The sequence below is a fragment of the Atractosteus spatula genome, chromosome 3 (genome assembly GCF_055471065.1).
Source record: "Atractosteus spatula isolate fAtrSpa1 chromosome 3, fAtrSpa1.hap1, whole genome shotgun sequence".
NCBI lineage: Eukaryota > Metazoa > Chordata > Actinopteri > Semionotiformes > Lepisosteidae > Atractosteus > Atractosteus spatula.
Window position 1 is genome coordinate 12,236,317 of NC_142708.1, and position 13,956 is coordinate 12,250,272.

The following is a 13,956-nucleotide window of genomic DNA, read 5'->3' on the forward strand; positions in this document are numbered from 1 at the left end:
GCTCTATTGCAGTCATATTCTTTTGCTTGTTTAGAGGGACTTAAATAACCCCTCCTCCAGCAGTCAAAGGGAACTGATCAATAGAAATGATGATTTATTTCCTTCACCGTTCATTGCTTTTTCAAGTATAATTTGCACTAACAGTGTAATATCATATGATTGTGAATTAAATTAACGAATGCTTCAGTCACCTGAATGACAAGTGCGGTGCATTCATCAACTGTAATCACTGTGTAGCGATGAGGCCCTCCAAACATCTGCAGTGACTGCGCAAAGCTTCTCTCCACAACAGTGATATTGTATCTGGAGGTACAGTAAATATGGTTTAAAATGGAAATACAAGGAAGGAAATGTTAACTAATTATTAAATTAGCAGACTAACATGCCACACTCTCTGTTGCATTCGAGGACTTCCTTTTGTAAAACAACCAAAGAGGCGATTTCAAAATCACTCGTGAATCATAAATGTTAAAAGATTATCCTTGGTAACAATAGCACACAGAGTAAGTGTAACCACCTGATTTAGAAGTGAAGCGCTCCAGACAAAATGTGACAAGCAGGTGGACACTGACCTGCGGTCTTCGTGGTTCCCGTGTACAGTGACCTGGCAGATCTACATCACAGAAACCGGGACAGGTGAGCGACCTGACTGACCTGGACTCCAGGGTTTGCAGCAGCTCTGGGGAGTCTGAAAGCCCCTCGGTGGTCAGCAACACAACAGGAATCTCGAGATCCAGCAGCAGGGAGGACGAGCCATTTTGGGACACTTCTCATGAGGTGCCGCACACAGAGAAATAAATGACACTGTAATAATGTGACTGCTCATTGTCACTGAGATGAGCAAGTGAGAAGGACATTTTCTACATCTGCATTCCCAGCTGTCTTCCTAGTCTTTCTAGACCAGGGCTTGTTGGACCATTTATGGCATCACGAGGATACTGAAAAAGCCATGTACTGACATTTCATTTGTTAGAAGATTACAGCTCAGACTACCTGGCTACGTGCCTCAGGGACACTAGCTACAGCACATCCTTTTTCATGTTTTATCTTACAAAGCTCTCTTTGAAAGCAAACTTCCAAACATGAGAAACAAACTTACAAAGACAACCAAGACAAAGCGTCAACATCTCACATCTCTCTCTCTTTCTCAGAGTAAACAAATATGATTAAATTGACACATTTTTTATTTTAAGCCTGGTTGGATTAAACGGATTTTGTAGATACAGTTATGGTATGGGATATTACACTGGGCATTATACATTGTCTAGTAATTTTGCTGTGAATATGGAGGTTTATAGAAAGGTGGAGTTTTTTTAAAATTTTAATCTAAGTTCAAAAGCATATCACTAATAATAAACAATCTTACATTTTTACAAAGATTGAAATCAGAATGCAGATGACTTGTGTGGACATTATTAGATTTGTGTATTCAGGAAATTTTCGTGTCAAAGCCACTGAAAACCAGTCTGTGACAGGATCAGCCATTTTCCTGCCTAGTTGTACCTGCATTTGTAGAGACGGTGCTGGGAATTTGAATTTTCAAAGCCATGTGACTGATCTTCTTCTCTCTGCAGAGTGCAGTCCAGCCTGAGTGGTCCATGTAGTCATACTCCACCACCAGGGAGAACTGCTGCCAGGGGAAATCAGCGTGGATGTGCTGACTGCAGGCTACCACACATAAACTTCGCTGGAGACTGACATCCAAACAGCCAGAATGTTAAAAAATCTCACAAATGTTTTAGACAGTACATTTTGACTTCATGAGCTGCAGCTCTGCTTACTTATGGAAATTAAAGTGATGCTAATTCTTGGGATATATCGCATGTACACTAACACAATATATACCAGTAGTCTCTTGAAGCAAAGACTGTCACTGAATTGGCACCACAGGTTTAAGGTTCTGGAAATTCCCTAGTGTGCTGAAGGCTGCACTCATATGATTGAAGAATAATGTCTGCCAAGGACTTTGTCAGACCCAAACAGGTCCACCTGACGTAAGATTAAAGAAATCAGACTCAGCTTGATGGCAAGACGTGCACATGAAATCTAAATGCCAGCTGTAAACCTGAAAATCTGTGACACTTTAGATGTTATTTAAAGAAAATTTTAAACCAGAGAAGGTGGTACATTAGATGAATCCCTTAATATTGGAATTTTTTATTAATTAACTAGAAAACCATATTATGCAGTAAGAACACTACTGAAACCTTCAGGCCCATGAAAAAACTGACCAGTTCAGCACAACTCTGCAGTCCAGCTTGCTTTTTTCTTCAGGAAACACAGCTGCAGCTGAGAGACCTGAGTTCCAGAAAAACGACGACGAAAATATTCAGGATGCTTAATCATAGGACAGACCACAAAATTGTTTTAGGGATGAATCAGCCAATTGTGGTTACATTGTGCATATGCCCACAGAAAAGCACAAAAATAGAGCAAATTGTTTTTTTTTCAAATTCTGTAAAAACAAGTCTATCTTTTCTCTTCTAGGCACATTTGCAATATACACTATAAGTGAAATGTGTCTCATAAAAGTCCTATTAAAACTAAAGGTAACAGAAAAATATGCAAGCACTTTAAATATTAAGGCTATGAGCTGTTTTATTTACCTTTCACTTTATTGAGATTTTTAATAAGTAGAGCCCTCACACAATCTGAATCCATCCTTATAATGACAAGAACCTGTGGGGAGGAAGCAAATTAAACCACTCTCACTAATGCATTCCAGGCTCCTAATTTAATAGTACATGCAGACTTCAGGATCCTCCAAAATGTTGAAACATTACCTTCAAGGTGGGAATGTGATGTGTGTCCCCTGCAAACAATGTGCTATTGAATGGAAGGGGTGAGCTCATACAGTAGGAGAGAATTCTTCCCCTACCCTGACAATATAACACATATCATGCAAAGAACAGAGGACTGACATAATTAGACTTATTGTCTTCATCGCTAAACACCTAATAAGACCTCTTCAAAATGCAGAACAGGGAATGCCTAGATGAAACCATCTGCTAACCTACTCCAACAGTTTTCAATTTTAATTTCACTGTACACTCCCCATGCAGGAAGTGTGCCAGGTTATTTTCAGAAGTAACGTGGACCTGTTTTAAGACTGATTTTGTGACAGAACATGGCATGTCAGGAACATGTATCAGTAAACAGTCATCAGTTTACTATTACCCTGTCGTGTTCCGCAGGCAGCAGTCGAAACACCCTTTCATTCTGCTGCTTGTTTGTTAAAAGGCTTTCACTCACTAGGCGTGGGATAAGAGTAATGGAATCCTACTTTGGGGCTTTGGTTCGGAGAGCTGTTTCTCTGTATCCATGCCAGCGTCTGCTGCTGGAGTTCTGCTATTTTGGGGTTAGCTTCCTCTTTCTTCTGGCTGATGTACTGCACCACACGCAGTCTCGACCAGATTTCATCCAAGCAGGTCCCTAGGGTTCTCACATACGTTTCCTTGGCATGTACTAGGTAGTCTGTAGTGAACACAAACACAGGAAGACAATCTGGAGAATGCATGCACCTGAAATCCAAATCTGAGCAGTACAGTGCCGTCTGGCCAATGGCTTGCAGGTGCTACAATACCTCCTAAAGGCACTGTCATGTGATGTGAATGTCCGATTTCCTGTTTGCTCAACTGAGTTAAAATTAGAAATGCCAAACTGGCATTTTGCTCAACAAACAATACAGAACAAGAAGAGCAACAAGTCAATGTATGGTAATATGCTAAAACATTTGACAAAAGGAGCAGAAATTCACAGAGAATAGTGTATATTACAATGTTACATACATTTCTAACAATTATTTATGACATTGGATACACTGACGATGTTTGCAAAGGATTTCTACATTTTTTATCCCAAAAGGATATTAAACTAATGTGAAAGTTTTGGTACTCTACTAGATTGAACTTAAAAAACCTTCCTTCAGACTCCCTTGAAAATAAACGAAACACTGCAGTTCAGACAGGTAAGAGCTATGTTAAATGTTCTGATGTCCCCACCTGCTGGAATAAAGGCGCAACTCCTATTTGAAAAAAATCACTCAATGTGTGCAGGAGCTTAATCAAAATCAGATAATCAGAAGAGCTGGGTATGCTATTGGTAATTATTTTTCTATCTTTTAAATGATAGATTTATTGAACACCTGACTTGACAGGCTGTAGCAAAACATCCAAAACATCTCAAGATCACACGGCCCAGATCATTAAACAGGTACAACACGTTCCTTTTTTTACGCATTTTACAGAGGATGAAGCATTCATTCTGACAGGTCTGCAAAATGATGTTGCCATTGCTCACTGACACAGACCAAATCAAACAAGAAACAATACTGCCCCTCATAGGCTTCACCAGCAACATCTTTGTAATAGATGTCTACATAATCCAGGGAAAGTGCTGAAAAATCTCTTTACCAACTAGGGCTCTCTGCATGGCCTGTCTACAAAACCCCGACTACCTGCTACTCAATACCCTGAATTTTGGGGTTTATGTTTGCTCTGTTTTGCTAATGCTGAGCCTATATATAAGATAAGATCACTTTATTAGCTGTATACAATTTCTTGCATTAGGAATTTGTCTTTTCGCATACCCCAGCTTGCTCTCCATGAGACACAGACACACAGACAGGGAGAGAAGCTTGGGGTCAGAGCGCAGGGTCAGCCATTGTACAGCACCCCTGGAGCAGTTGGGGTTAAGGGCCTTGCTCAGGGGCCCAACGGAGTAGGATTCCTCTGCCGGCCGCAGGATTTGAACCAGCCACAGGCGCAGATCCTTAGCCACAGTGCCGCCGCCCCGCCCAATATATATTTGTATTTGCATACAGTATATATATTTGTCTATGAATTTGTCTTGTAACAGGAAAGGCAGTCTTTGTGGGAACTGTGTTAACCCGAGGAGACTTCACTTGAAAGATACAGTAGTATTTTAAAATTAGACCACTTGATGGATGTAGACAATTTAGATGCACTAACACCTGAGTTTTCTCAGGGAGGCAGACTGGTCTATGAAAGTACTGCAGTAGCGGCTGACATGCCACCAGAGGCCACCAAACAGGGCCTCAAAGAAATTAAATATAGTTCACTTAAGTGTAATTACAAATTGTATAATTCATTGTAATGTACATTCGTTCAATTAGTGTGTTTGTGTAGTTTTTGTTATAGTAAGTCGATCATTACTATTTTGAAGTAAGTTTAAGTTTTGATGTTTTATTTTTAAACAAAAGCCAAGATGCCTCCTGGATGTTAAAAGATAGGCCTATTCTGTTTCATGCGCCCACATCCCTGGAGCCATTCCTATTGGGCAGGGATCTGTGCCATTAGTAATTGAGGGCTTGTGCATGTAGTTTTTCTTTTTTGTGAGCTTCAAATCCCAAATAACAACACACAGATGGAGTTTAGCTTTACCTTTTAAATAGCATGTAGTTCTTTTTTTGTTTATGTTAATTTTAACATATCTTCAGGCTTTTTATAGATTGTTCTGGTCTGTAAACATTTTAAGAAAAGGCTTTTTAAACATTTTGATCAAGACACTCGTTAAAAGATTTTTTTTTTGGTAAATCAATGCACCAAAACGAAATGGTGCAATGGAATATATGGTGCATGCTGGCCCTACATACAAACAGGCACAGAGACATCAATCACCCTAACCTAATCACAATTAGTTTTAGGTGGTGACAGCACACACTGCAAAAACTCGTGTGAAAACAGGGCAAAATCCAAAATGCAGAGCAGGGTCTAACCCAGGGCCAAATTACTGTGAGACAGCAACCAGACCATCTTGCCACCAAGACAAAGGACACAGGCACAGAGAACTTTGGAATATATACAGTAGTAAGTGTTATGTCAAAATTGTACAGTACACTAGTAAGTTCTCATTTAGAATACCGTGTACAATTCTAATCACAATTTGATCCAAAAAAGATATTGTTGGTCTAGAGTGAGAGTCAGAGAGGAGAGACTAGATACATTCTTGAGCCTGAATGAATGTCTCACCTGACAGGTTGTAGTTTTGAACAGAGAAGACTAAACAAGCACCAGACACAAGGATTCTAAATCCACAAAGGCACTGAGAAAGTTAAAGGATGTGTTCAGAACCAACAGTGAAAAAAAAACTAGGGGACTAGGGGTTGTCAGTTTTAAACGAAAACTGTGCATTTAAAACTGACAAGAGAATGCACTTTTTATGCAATGGGTTGTGGGGGTCTGGAACAAGCCACCCATCCATGTTGTGGAAGCTGATTTCCTGGTTTCTTTTAAGACATTGCTAGATGAAACCCTTGGATCAATTAGCTACTAAAAAAACAAGCCAAATGGCCCCTCTCATTTATGACATTTCTTGTGTTCTTAAAAGTGAACAAATACAAGACCTACATGCTATGAAAAATAAAATATTATTTCTGCCAGGGGGAATGCTGTCTGACGCGTGCTGTCTGACTTCTGACTGTACCCAGCTGGTGTGTGAGTGGAAGAGGCTTCTGTAAGAGACACAAGGAATCCCCTCCACATGACTCATCTGCATCAGTCTTTCAGGGCCTCCTTGTGATTCAGTGCGTCAGAAACCTCAGCAGCCAGGCAAACTGTGATCTGATCTAGAATCACCCAACACTAAACCATGTGAGGGAGCATGTGTGAGATTCATATGATCTAAAACATCATTTGGTGAACACTTCACTCTTTAGGACAGATTTGATTCTAACAGATCAATCTCTGAAATAGCAGCCATAAATGCAATTAATCTGTCAAACAGGATATTTCTGTGCTACATTACAGGGGACACATTAACCCCTTCAAAACCTTTAAATCTTAAAGGTGTTAAAGCAGTACAAATGTTGCATTTCTAACTTTTCATGAACGTTCTATAAGCTGACTTCTTTAAGTTATTGTTTCTCGAATTGCCATTTTAGCTCTAAAATGGTGAACACACCACAGAAACAATTCACTGGAACTAAAAGGTTTGCCCAAAAACTGCTCACAAGCAGCATGATTTTAATTAGCAGATAAATAACAACCGGGTTACTTATAATTTAGATTTCACACATTTTAAACAAAACGTTTCTTAGTATTCACTTACTGAATCTTTCAAATTTTTCTTTACGTTATGAAATAACTTAAGGCATTAGTGTTGAGACTAAAATAACTTTGAGACCTAATTCGCATTTTTTTCTTTTTAGCAGTCTTAGAAGTCACACTTGAACTGGCACTGTAGCATGAAGGTGCCGCACAGCTCTTGGGTCCAGATTGTGGTTCTGGATTGGAATGCTTTCTGTGTGTAGATGTTCTTCCTGTGTCCACATGGATTTTAATCACATGCTCTCTCCCTTTTCTCTCGCCTCCCAAGCACATACTGGCTACTGTAGGTTAACTGCTGTCTATAAATTATGCATTACGGGACTGTGCTCCCTCAGATTATACATAATTTCTATTACTGACCCACAGCTGTGTTGAGATCACACATGAGCAGAAGGTCTCTCACAGTCACCAGCAAGTGTACCAGAGCAGCCTGCTTGTACAGGGACACATCCGTCTCGCTGGGTTCACCTACAAGACAGACATCTCTGTCATCCTTCGCCATCACTTACAAACTGAACTACGTTTCCCCTGCCTTTTTTGCTTACGGAAAAATAAATCATAATCAGAAAAGTGTTCCATTTAAGCATTAAGCTTTTGACTAAAACTATTTTTAAAAAATGCGTATACATCATTAAATACTTTTACCTGGCACTGTACATCCAAATATTACACTGTACTTTTATCATCAAGGCCTCTTTCAAAAGAAAAATAATTCTACCTCAAGTTAATTTTAAAACGGTTCTTTTTATAATTGCATAACTAATTGCTTGCATATTTTCACAAGTTAGATTCTATTCATATGATTTACAGGTTTGTTTCCAGGCAGGAAACAGGATTAATTGTATCACAATGGTTTGCTAAACAGTTGCAAAAGTACTTCGGTTGCAAAGTTAAATTCTCTGTACTTTTCTGTACTAAAGGCAGGAATTTCTTTGTACATAATGCCTCCCTACTCTACAGTATGTAACTGGCTAAGTTACAGAGCACTGTGGTAGTGTCCAATATCAACTCAGACAGAGTTAAAGATGCAAAATTCAAACATAAACATGAAGTGTTTTTATAATTCTTGTACATTCTGAAATAAAAAAAACCATGAATACCACATTTAAAGATACACTCTCAGTAACCATAACCTTGTTTCAGGCTGCTGTTGAGCACTTTCTCCTGCTGCTTCAGAAAGAAGCGTGTTTGGTCAGAAGTCAGAGTGGAAAAGCTCCCACAGGCAGCTGTACACATGCCCAGTTCTTTAGCACTGGAGATGAAAGTTGAGGCCACATCTTGAAGCTGACAATACGCCTGACACTGGCTCTCTACAGACACAGAAAGAAGGTGACAATGTGAATTTGCACAATGAAGGAAGGTCACAATACTTCTACAAGGGTGAGGCATGCTGGTTTGACTCCAGATACACTATCCCGTGATTCATAATAGAGATGAACCACTTAGTAAGACAACATGTTAATGAATTGGCTGGAATTATTTTTATTAACAAAAGATTATTGCAGGTTTAGCCATGACATACTGTTCTCCAATGTATTAATTAAAAAATAATATAAATAATATTTTTGTGATTACATTATGATGTTATACATTTGAACATATGCTAGGAAGTCATACTGTATAAAGTACACTTTTATACTTAACAAAAAATATTTTTTTAGATTTATTGATATGTAGAGTAACCAACAATGCAAATAACAAGGAACATCTGACAATGAATCAACTAGATTTAATTGGTACATGTTATAGATTATCTACTAAAACACTTCATATTCGCTGCTCATGTATAGTTTACTTTGAGTTGTGAGCAGGTTTTTGAAGATTCTATTCAATGAAAATTAAATTGCAAAATCACAAGCTTGGTTTATACTTACCCAAAATAAACTGTTAATAACAACCAAAGTTGTTCGTAACAAACTCAGAATGAATCATGTCTTAGATGTCTCAGATAAATAAGGTAAACATACTGATTATTATTTGGACTTATGATGTTGATAATAATGTCTATGATACATAATAAAACAGTACACTTTAGTCATATGAGCCAGTGTGCACAATGCAGTTTATCTTTTTCATGTTGAAAAAAGTTAAGTATTTATTATTAATGCTGCAGATTCAACTATTAATCCCCTCTAACATATACAGTATAAAGCCTATGTGATACACTTTTTATTTTTGTTTCTTGCTCTGTAACATCATTTTACAGAGCATGAATTTGAGATTACTGTCATGGTAAAAAGTGAAAATTCTTCACAAACTCTGAAGGGCCTAATTGAAACAAACCCAAGTGTTTAATTTTGCCATTAATTACAATTACATCAATAAAATGGTCATTCAAACTGAAATTAAAATTCCTCTGTCTTTTTGTTCAAATAAGACACCTGAAGCTTGGACTTCGATCACCGCACTGTGTCTGGGTTTCTCATCGCTGCTTGAATCTGCTGGTGCAGCACAGAGAGGCTTCACTTCCACCTTGGGTGCTGAAAGACAGACATCCCACAGCTTAAGCTTCTACTGCATGGCTGTGATAGGTGCCTCTGCCGCATACTTTGCAGTAGATGTACAAACATCTGTTTTCCACAGGCCTGAACGATAAGATCTCATCCACAAGTAACTGAGTGTAATACACAAACACTAAATATATGATCAGATGATGGTACATAAACCCTTTTTAAAAGAACCCACTGATGCTGCCTGTCATATCTTGAACAAAATGGATAGCACCATGAGAATTACTCATACGGACAACACCTGTCCCGTTTATATTAAAACCACATCACAACTTTCAAAAGTGAGTCTTTTATAAAATATCTTACTAATTGGTTAGCTCAAATAAGTTTTCTCAATCATATAAACTGGAAATTAATCCCATTAACTGTGATTCACATCAAATAACATCTTTATCCCTGATGAATTAAATGGAAAAATAATTCCTGATCATTCTGCTAATTTTATATAATACTGTATTAGCAGGCAGACAACACTTTAGGACAACTTTCATGGTACTGATGTAGATTCAGAAGTACAACAAAAAAAAACTTGGAGACTGATCTTGATTTACAGCACATGTAATTTTCTGTTTAGTTTTTGTATAATCATTTGCCAGTCATCACAAAAGCAAGCATGTCCATGAGGTCATGGTTTTCTACTAAATTGCACAAACACTTCCTGTGAAGAAATGAAATCAAGAAAGAACAAAGTTAGGCATAACACTCATGAAAAGTTAGTTGCTAAAAAAGGAAGAGATTCACATCCCTCCTTGTACTTTATTTCATTCGAAAGCCATATGGCCTTATCACATTGCCCATTCTCTTTCTCTTTGGATGTTGCTCTTTTCTTCTTATTCTCTTTCCACATACCTGTGTTGGTCTGGCTTTTGCACTGTGTATTGTGCACAGCAGAAGTCCCTTCAGGCAACTGCTTGGACCTCAGCATTATAAAGGTTGCAAGAGGATCCAAATTCTCCTGTTGTGATTTTGAGGCTGTTCCACTGTTGCAAGAGTCTTTTGCATCCTTAGAGAAGAATCTATGGTCACTGGTATGCTGTGCATATACACAATGATCACTATTGCTTTCTTGTAAGGATAAAGCCATTATGCTTGGCTCACACCTTTGTGATGATGCAAGTTCTCTTTTTTGACTTGGCTTATCTATTGCTGCCTCTGTGATTGATACTTTTAGGGTTCGTCCTTTCTCTTTCTCGGGTGTCATGTGCTTCTGATTCGAGTCTTTCAAAATGGACCTGACTTTCGTTTCACTGTGTGTGACAACAGCCACAGGGCATTCTGAAATTGTGACAAGAGAAATAATTTAAAAAGTTTGTCCAAGTTATTCAAAACACATACACTTCCTTGCAAAACTACAAAACTCAGACCCTTGTACAGTTTTCACATTTTGTTGCTTTGAAGCTCACAATTATGACATTTTTAAGTTGCAGTTAATATTTGTTATACACAACCTACTCCACACATTCAAAACAAAAAAGAAAGAAGTATACAGATAATATAAATAAAAAGGAAAAGGTCATGCCTGCAAAAGTCATGACCTTTGTTGTAACAAACCTACTGTCGATTACTCTAGTTGCACCAAACGTTTTCTAACAAGCCACACAATTAGCTGAGTGACCCCAGTGTGCAGTGGTTCACTCCATACTTCAACCATAAAGACTGAGAGCTGTCAAAATAACTTAGGGGAAAAGTTATATAAAAGCACAGATCAGGAAAAGGGTATAAATGCATTTCAAAGACCCCTAGTATCTCTTTGAGCACGATGAGGTTGATCATTAAAGAAGTGGAAAGCACCCAAATACTGCTTAGATCAGAATGCCACTCCAAACTGAGGAAACTAGTTAAAGAAATTAGACAATGAGACCAATGATGACGTTGAAAGACAGCGCTCAGTGGGTGAGATCGGAGAATAATAAGTCAATAATCCATGGGTCCATGGGTCAATAAAATACCAGTCACTCCACAAAGAGGGCTTATACATAACAGAAACCATCCCAAATCATGCAGCGGATTTGCAACAAAGCACCTAAGTGTATAGGTTATTACTTAAAAGCATCTGTATTGTCAAAAACAGCCCTGGTTTTAGAGTATATAATACAAATGTTATATAATATAATACAACACTAAGAAACATGCAGTCCTCACCTGTCTCATTGCTACAGTCCTTTAAAACATCTAACAAAAAACAAATACACAAATTGTTAAGTAAAGTTGTTAAAAATAATAAAACTTCAATTCAAAGGAAGATGTTGCTAATACTTATATATATATATACTTACAGTGTAACTTACAGTATATGATTATGATACAGGTTTGACAAATTTATATCACAGTTATTATGAGACAAACACAGGCCATGTTAAGAATTAAAACAGAAAAAGATCTACAGTATGAGAATCTCATTGGGTTAAAAAGTTAAATAATATCTACAAACAAAATAGTAACATTTATCAAGTACAATATATGCACAAGTTCTATCATTCAGAAAGAAAGAAAATCAGTTTTGTGACACTTTACAATTCTGTTTTTCCTGTGAAATCTGGTGTAAACATTAGCAGCACAGGTCTAATTAATGAAGAGCTGTATTTTGCAGCTACCCAGAAAACACAAACTGAAGTTAAATCTCTAGTCTAGGTTTTGACTTACTGTCTATTTCTATCATGGATAATAAGGAGAAATCTTCGCTAGTTGATGTTGTCTTCTCTGTTGTATCGTATGAAATGGTGCCCAGATTCTCCACAAATCTTGACTGGCCCACATTCAAAGTGAGTTGTTTATGATCATCTCTTCTTAATTCCTCATTAATGGAGCAGTCTGCCTCAGCTGCTATTAGCCCTAAGGTTTCTGCAGCAATCCGGTACTGTAGTTCTGGCTCAGGAGTCTGTGGTTCTTGAAACATGAAACATGAAACGTGCTCTAAAATATAGCATGTTACATGTACTCATGCAAAGCAGTGAATGTCACTGGATGTTTAACTGTCCAATTGAACTGAACTGCCTGAGAGACATCACATCTGTGCAATATATATTACATATGAACGAGGTTGGACAAAGAGCTCAAAGACATGATTTAAGATGCCATATTTTAGTAAAAAACTACTCAAGCTTCATCACTAGCAGAACAGAAGTTTCTGTGAAGGATGAACATAAATAACTGACTTGACAACTTTTGAGGGGAGGCTAATCGTATCAATCAAATTTATCAATAGTGTCTAACATATCATTTCTAAATTATATTAAGGGAACAATGACAGCACTCAAAAAAGCTAACAGTGTTTGAATCTCTCTTATTACAGCATTTAGTTTGATCAATATCAGCCAGTACAGGTAGAAAACCACAGCCTTGATTATACATTAACTTAAAAATGCACAGATAACTTTTTTATTCACATTAAGTCACAAACCCCTTTTCTCATGCTGAGTTACTAGCAGACAAAATTGTGAAAACAAAAAAGTTAAGAAGTGCAAGGAATCTCTTATGAGTGTAGATTTCTCTTGTGTTTAATGATATCTTATGTTTTAAACATGAAGGTGGAATATGAGAAAATCACTCTAAAGTAGTATTGGTCTGCCTTCATGTGCCATCACAGGAACATTTGCTGAGATACCGATACTCTTTGACAGTTAAAGCTCTGAGCTCAGTGGCCTCTAATTGCATCTCAGTCTTGCTGATGTCTGATTACCTGCCAGAAGGAGCCCTATGAGAGAAGAGATATGTTTCTCTGCCTGCCACAGCACTCCTTCCATCCCCTCTCTGTCACTGTCCGAAATCAGGTGACTGAAACACAACACAACACAGCACAAGCCTCTTCTTACACCACAAACACATCTCAAATGAAAGAACTCTTCCTGTGCTGTTCTCTCCGACTGTGCTGTCTCTGCACCTTTATCGATGGTACAACTAATCATGGCTGCAGCACAGTAGAGTACATCCCAAAGCTTGCAGGAACATTGTGTCTGCTAGTATAGGAGAAAATGCAGCAGGCAAAGACTTGGCCAATGCAACCAAGGAGGTCCTCAGAAAAAAAGTTAAAAATTGCAGCATGAGTACTGTATGTATTTTACAGCCTGAAGAAAAAACTGAGTTTACAACACCTCAGGAATGAGCAAGAAACTAAAGAGGTGTGGAAAAGCTCCTGAAGTGATTATACAAAGAGTTTATAGAGCTCATTTTCATTGGTGGCAGACTTCAGGCAGTTATTGCCAAAAAGGCAAATACAGTACAACCAAACACTGACTTCTACACTATGGAATGTACTGAAGGTGAATGTGGCACTAATACATATGATCATGTGAGTTCACAGGGTTAAACTCCCAATGTTCTAATATGGTAAAATGTATGCATGCAATTAATAAAAACAAGCATGTATCATATGTTTCATA

At 37.9% G+C, this 13,956-nt stretch overlaps 1 protein-coding gene across 1 annotated transcript in view; it reads right to left on the minus strand.

Moving 5' to 3' along the window:
- shoc1 (shortage in chiasmata 1) overlaps positions 1-13,956 on the minus strand; it is a gene marked incomplete at its 5' end in the record, with an annotated part of 46,648 nt that overhangs the window by 7,930 nt on the left and 24,762 nt on the right. The window contains 13 exons of the mRNA XM_088910238.1: positions 192-303; positions 655-766; positions 1,504-1,694; positions 2,232-2,298; positions 2,607-2,679; positions 3,284-3,474; positions 7,428-7,535; positions 8,201-8,377; positions 9,449-9,547; positions 10,427-10,852; positions 11,720-11,749; positions 12,221-12,463; positions 13,257-13,351. Coding sequence (XP_088766364.1) covers positions 192-303; positions 655-766; positions 1,504-1,694; positions 2,232-2,298; positions 2,607-2,679; positions 3,284-3,474; positions 7,428-7,535; positions 8,201-8,377; positions 9,449-9,547; positions 10,427-10,852; positions 11,720-11,749; positions 12,221-12,463; positions 13,257-13,351 — 1,924 coding nt within the window. The remainder of the gene's footprint in view (positions 1-191; positions 304-654; positions 767-1,503; positions 1,695-2,231; positions 2,299-2,606; positions 2,680-3,283; positions 3,475-7,427; positions 7,536-8,200; positions 8,378-9,448; positions 9,548-10,426; positions 10,853-11,719; positions 11,750-12,220; positions 12,464-13,256; positions 13,352-13,956) is intronic.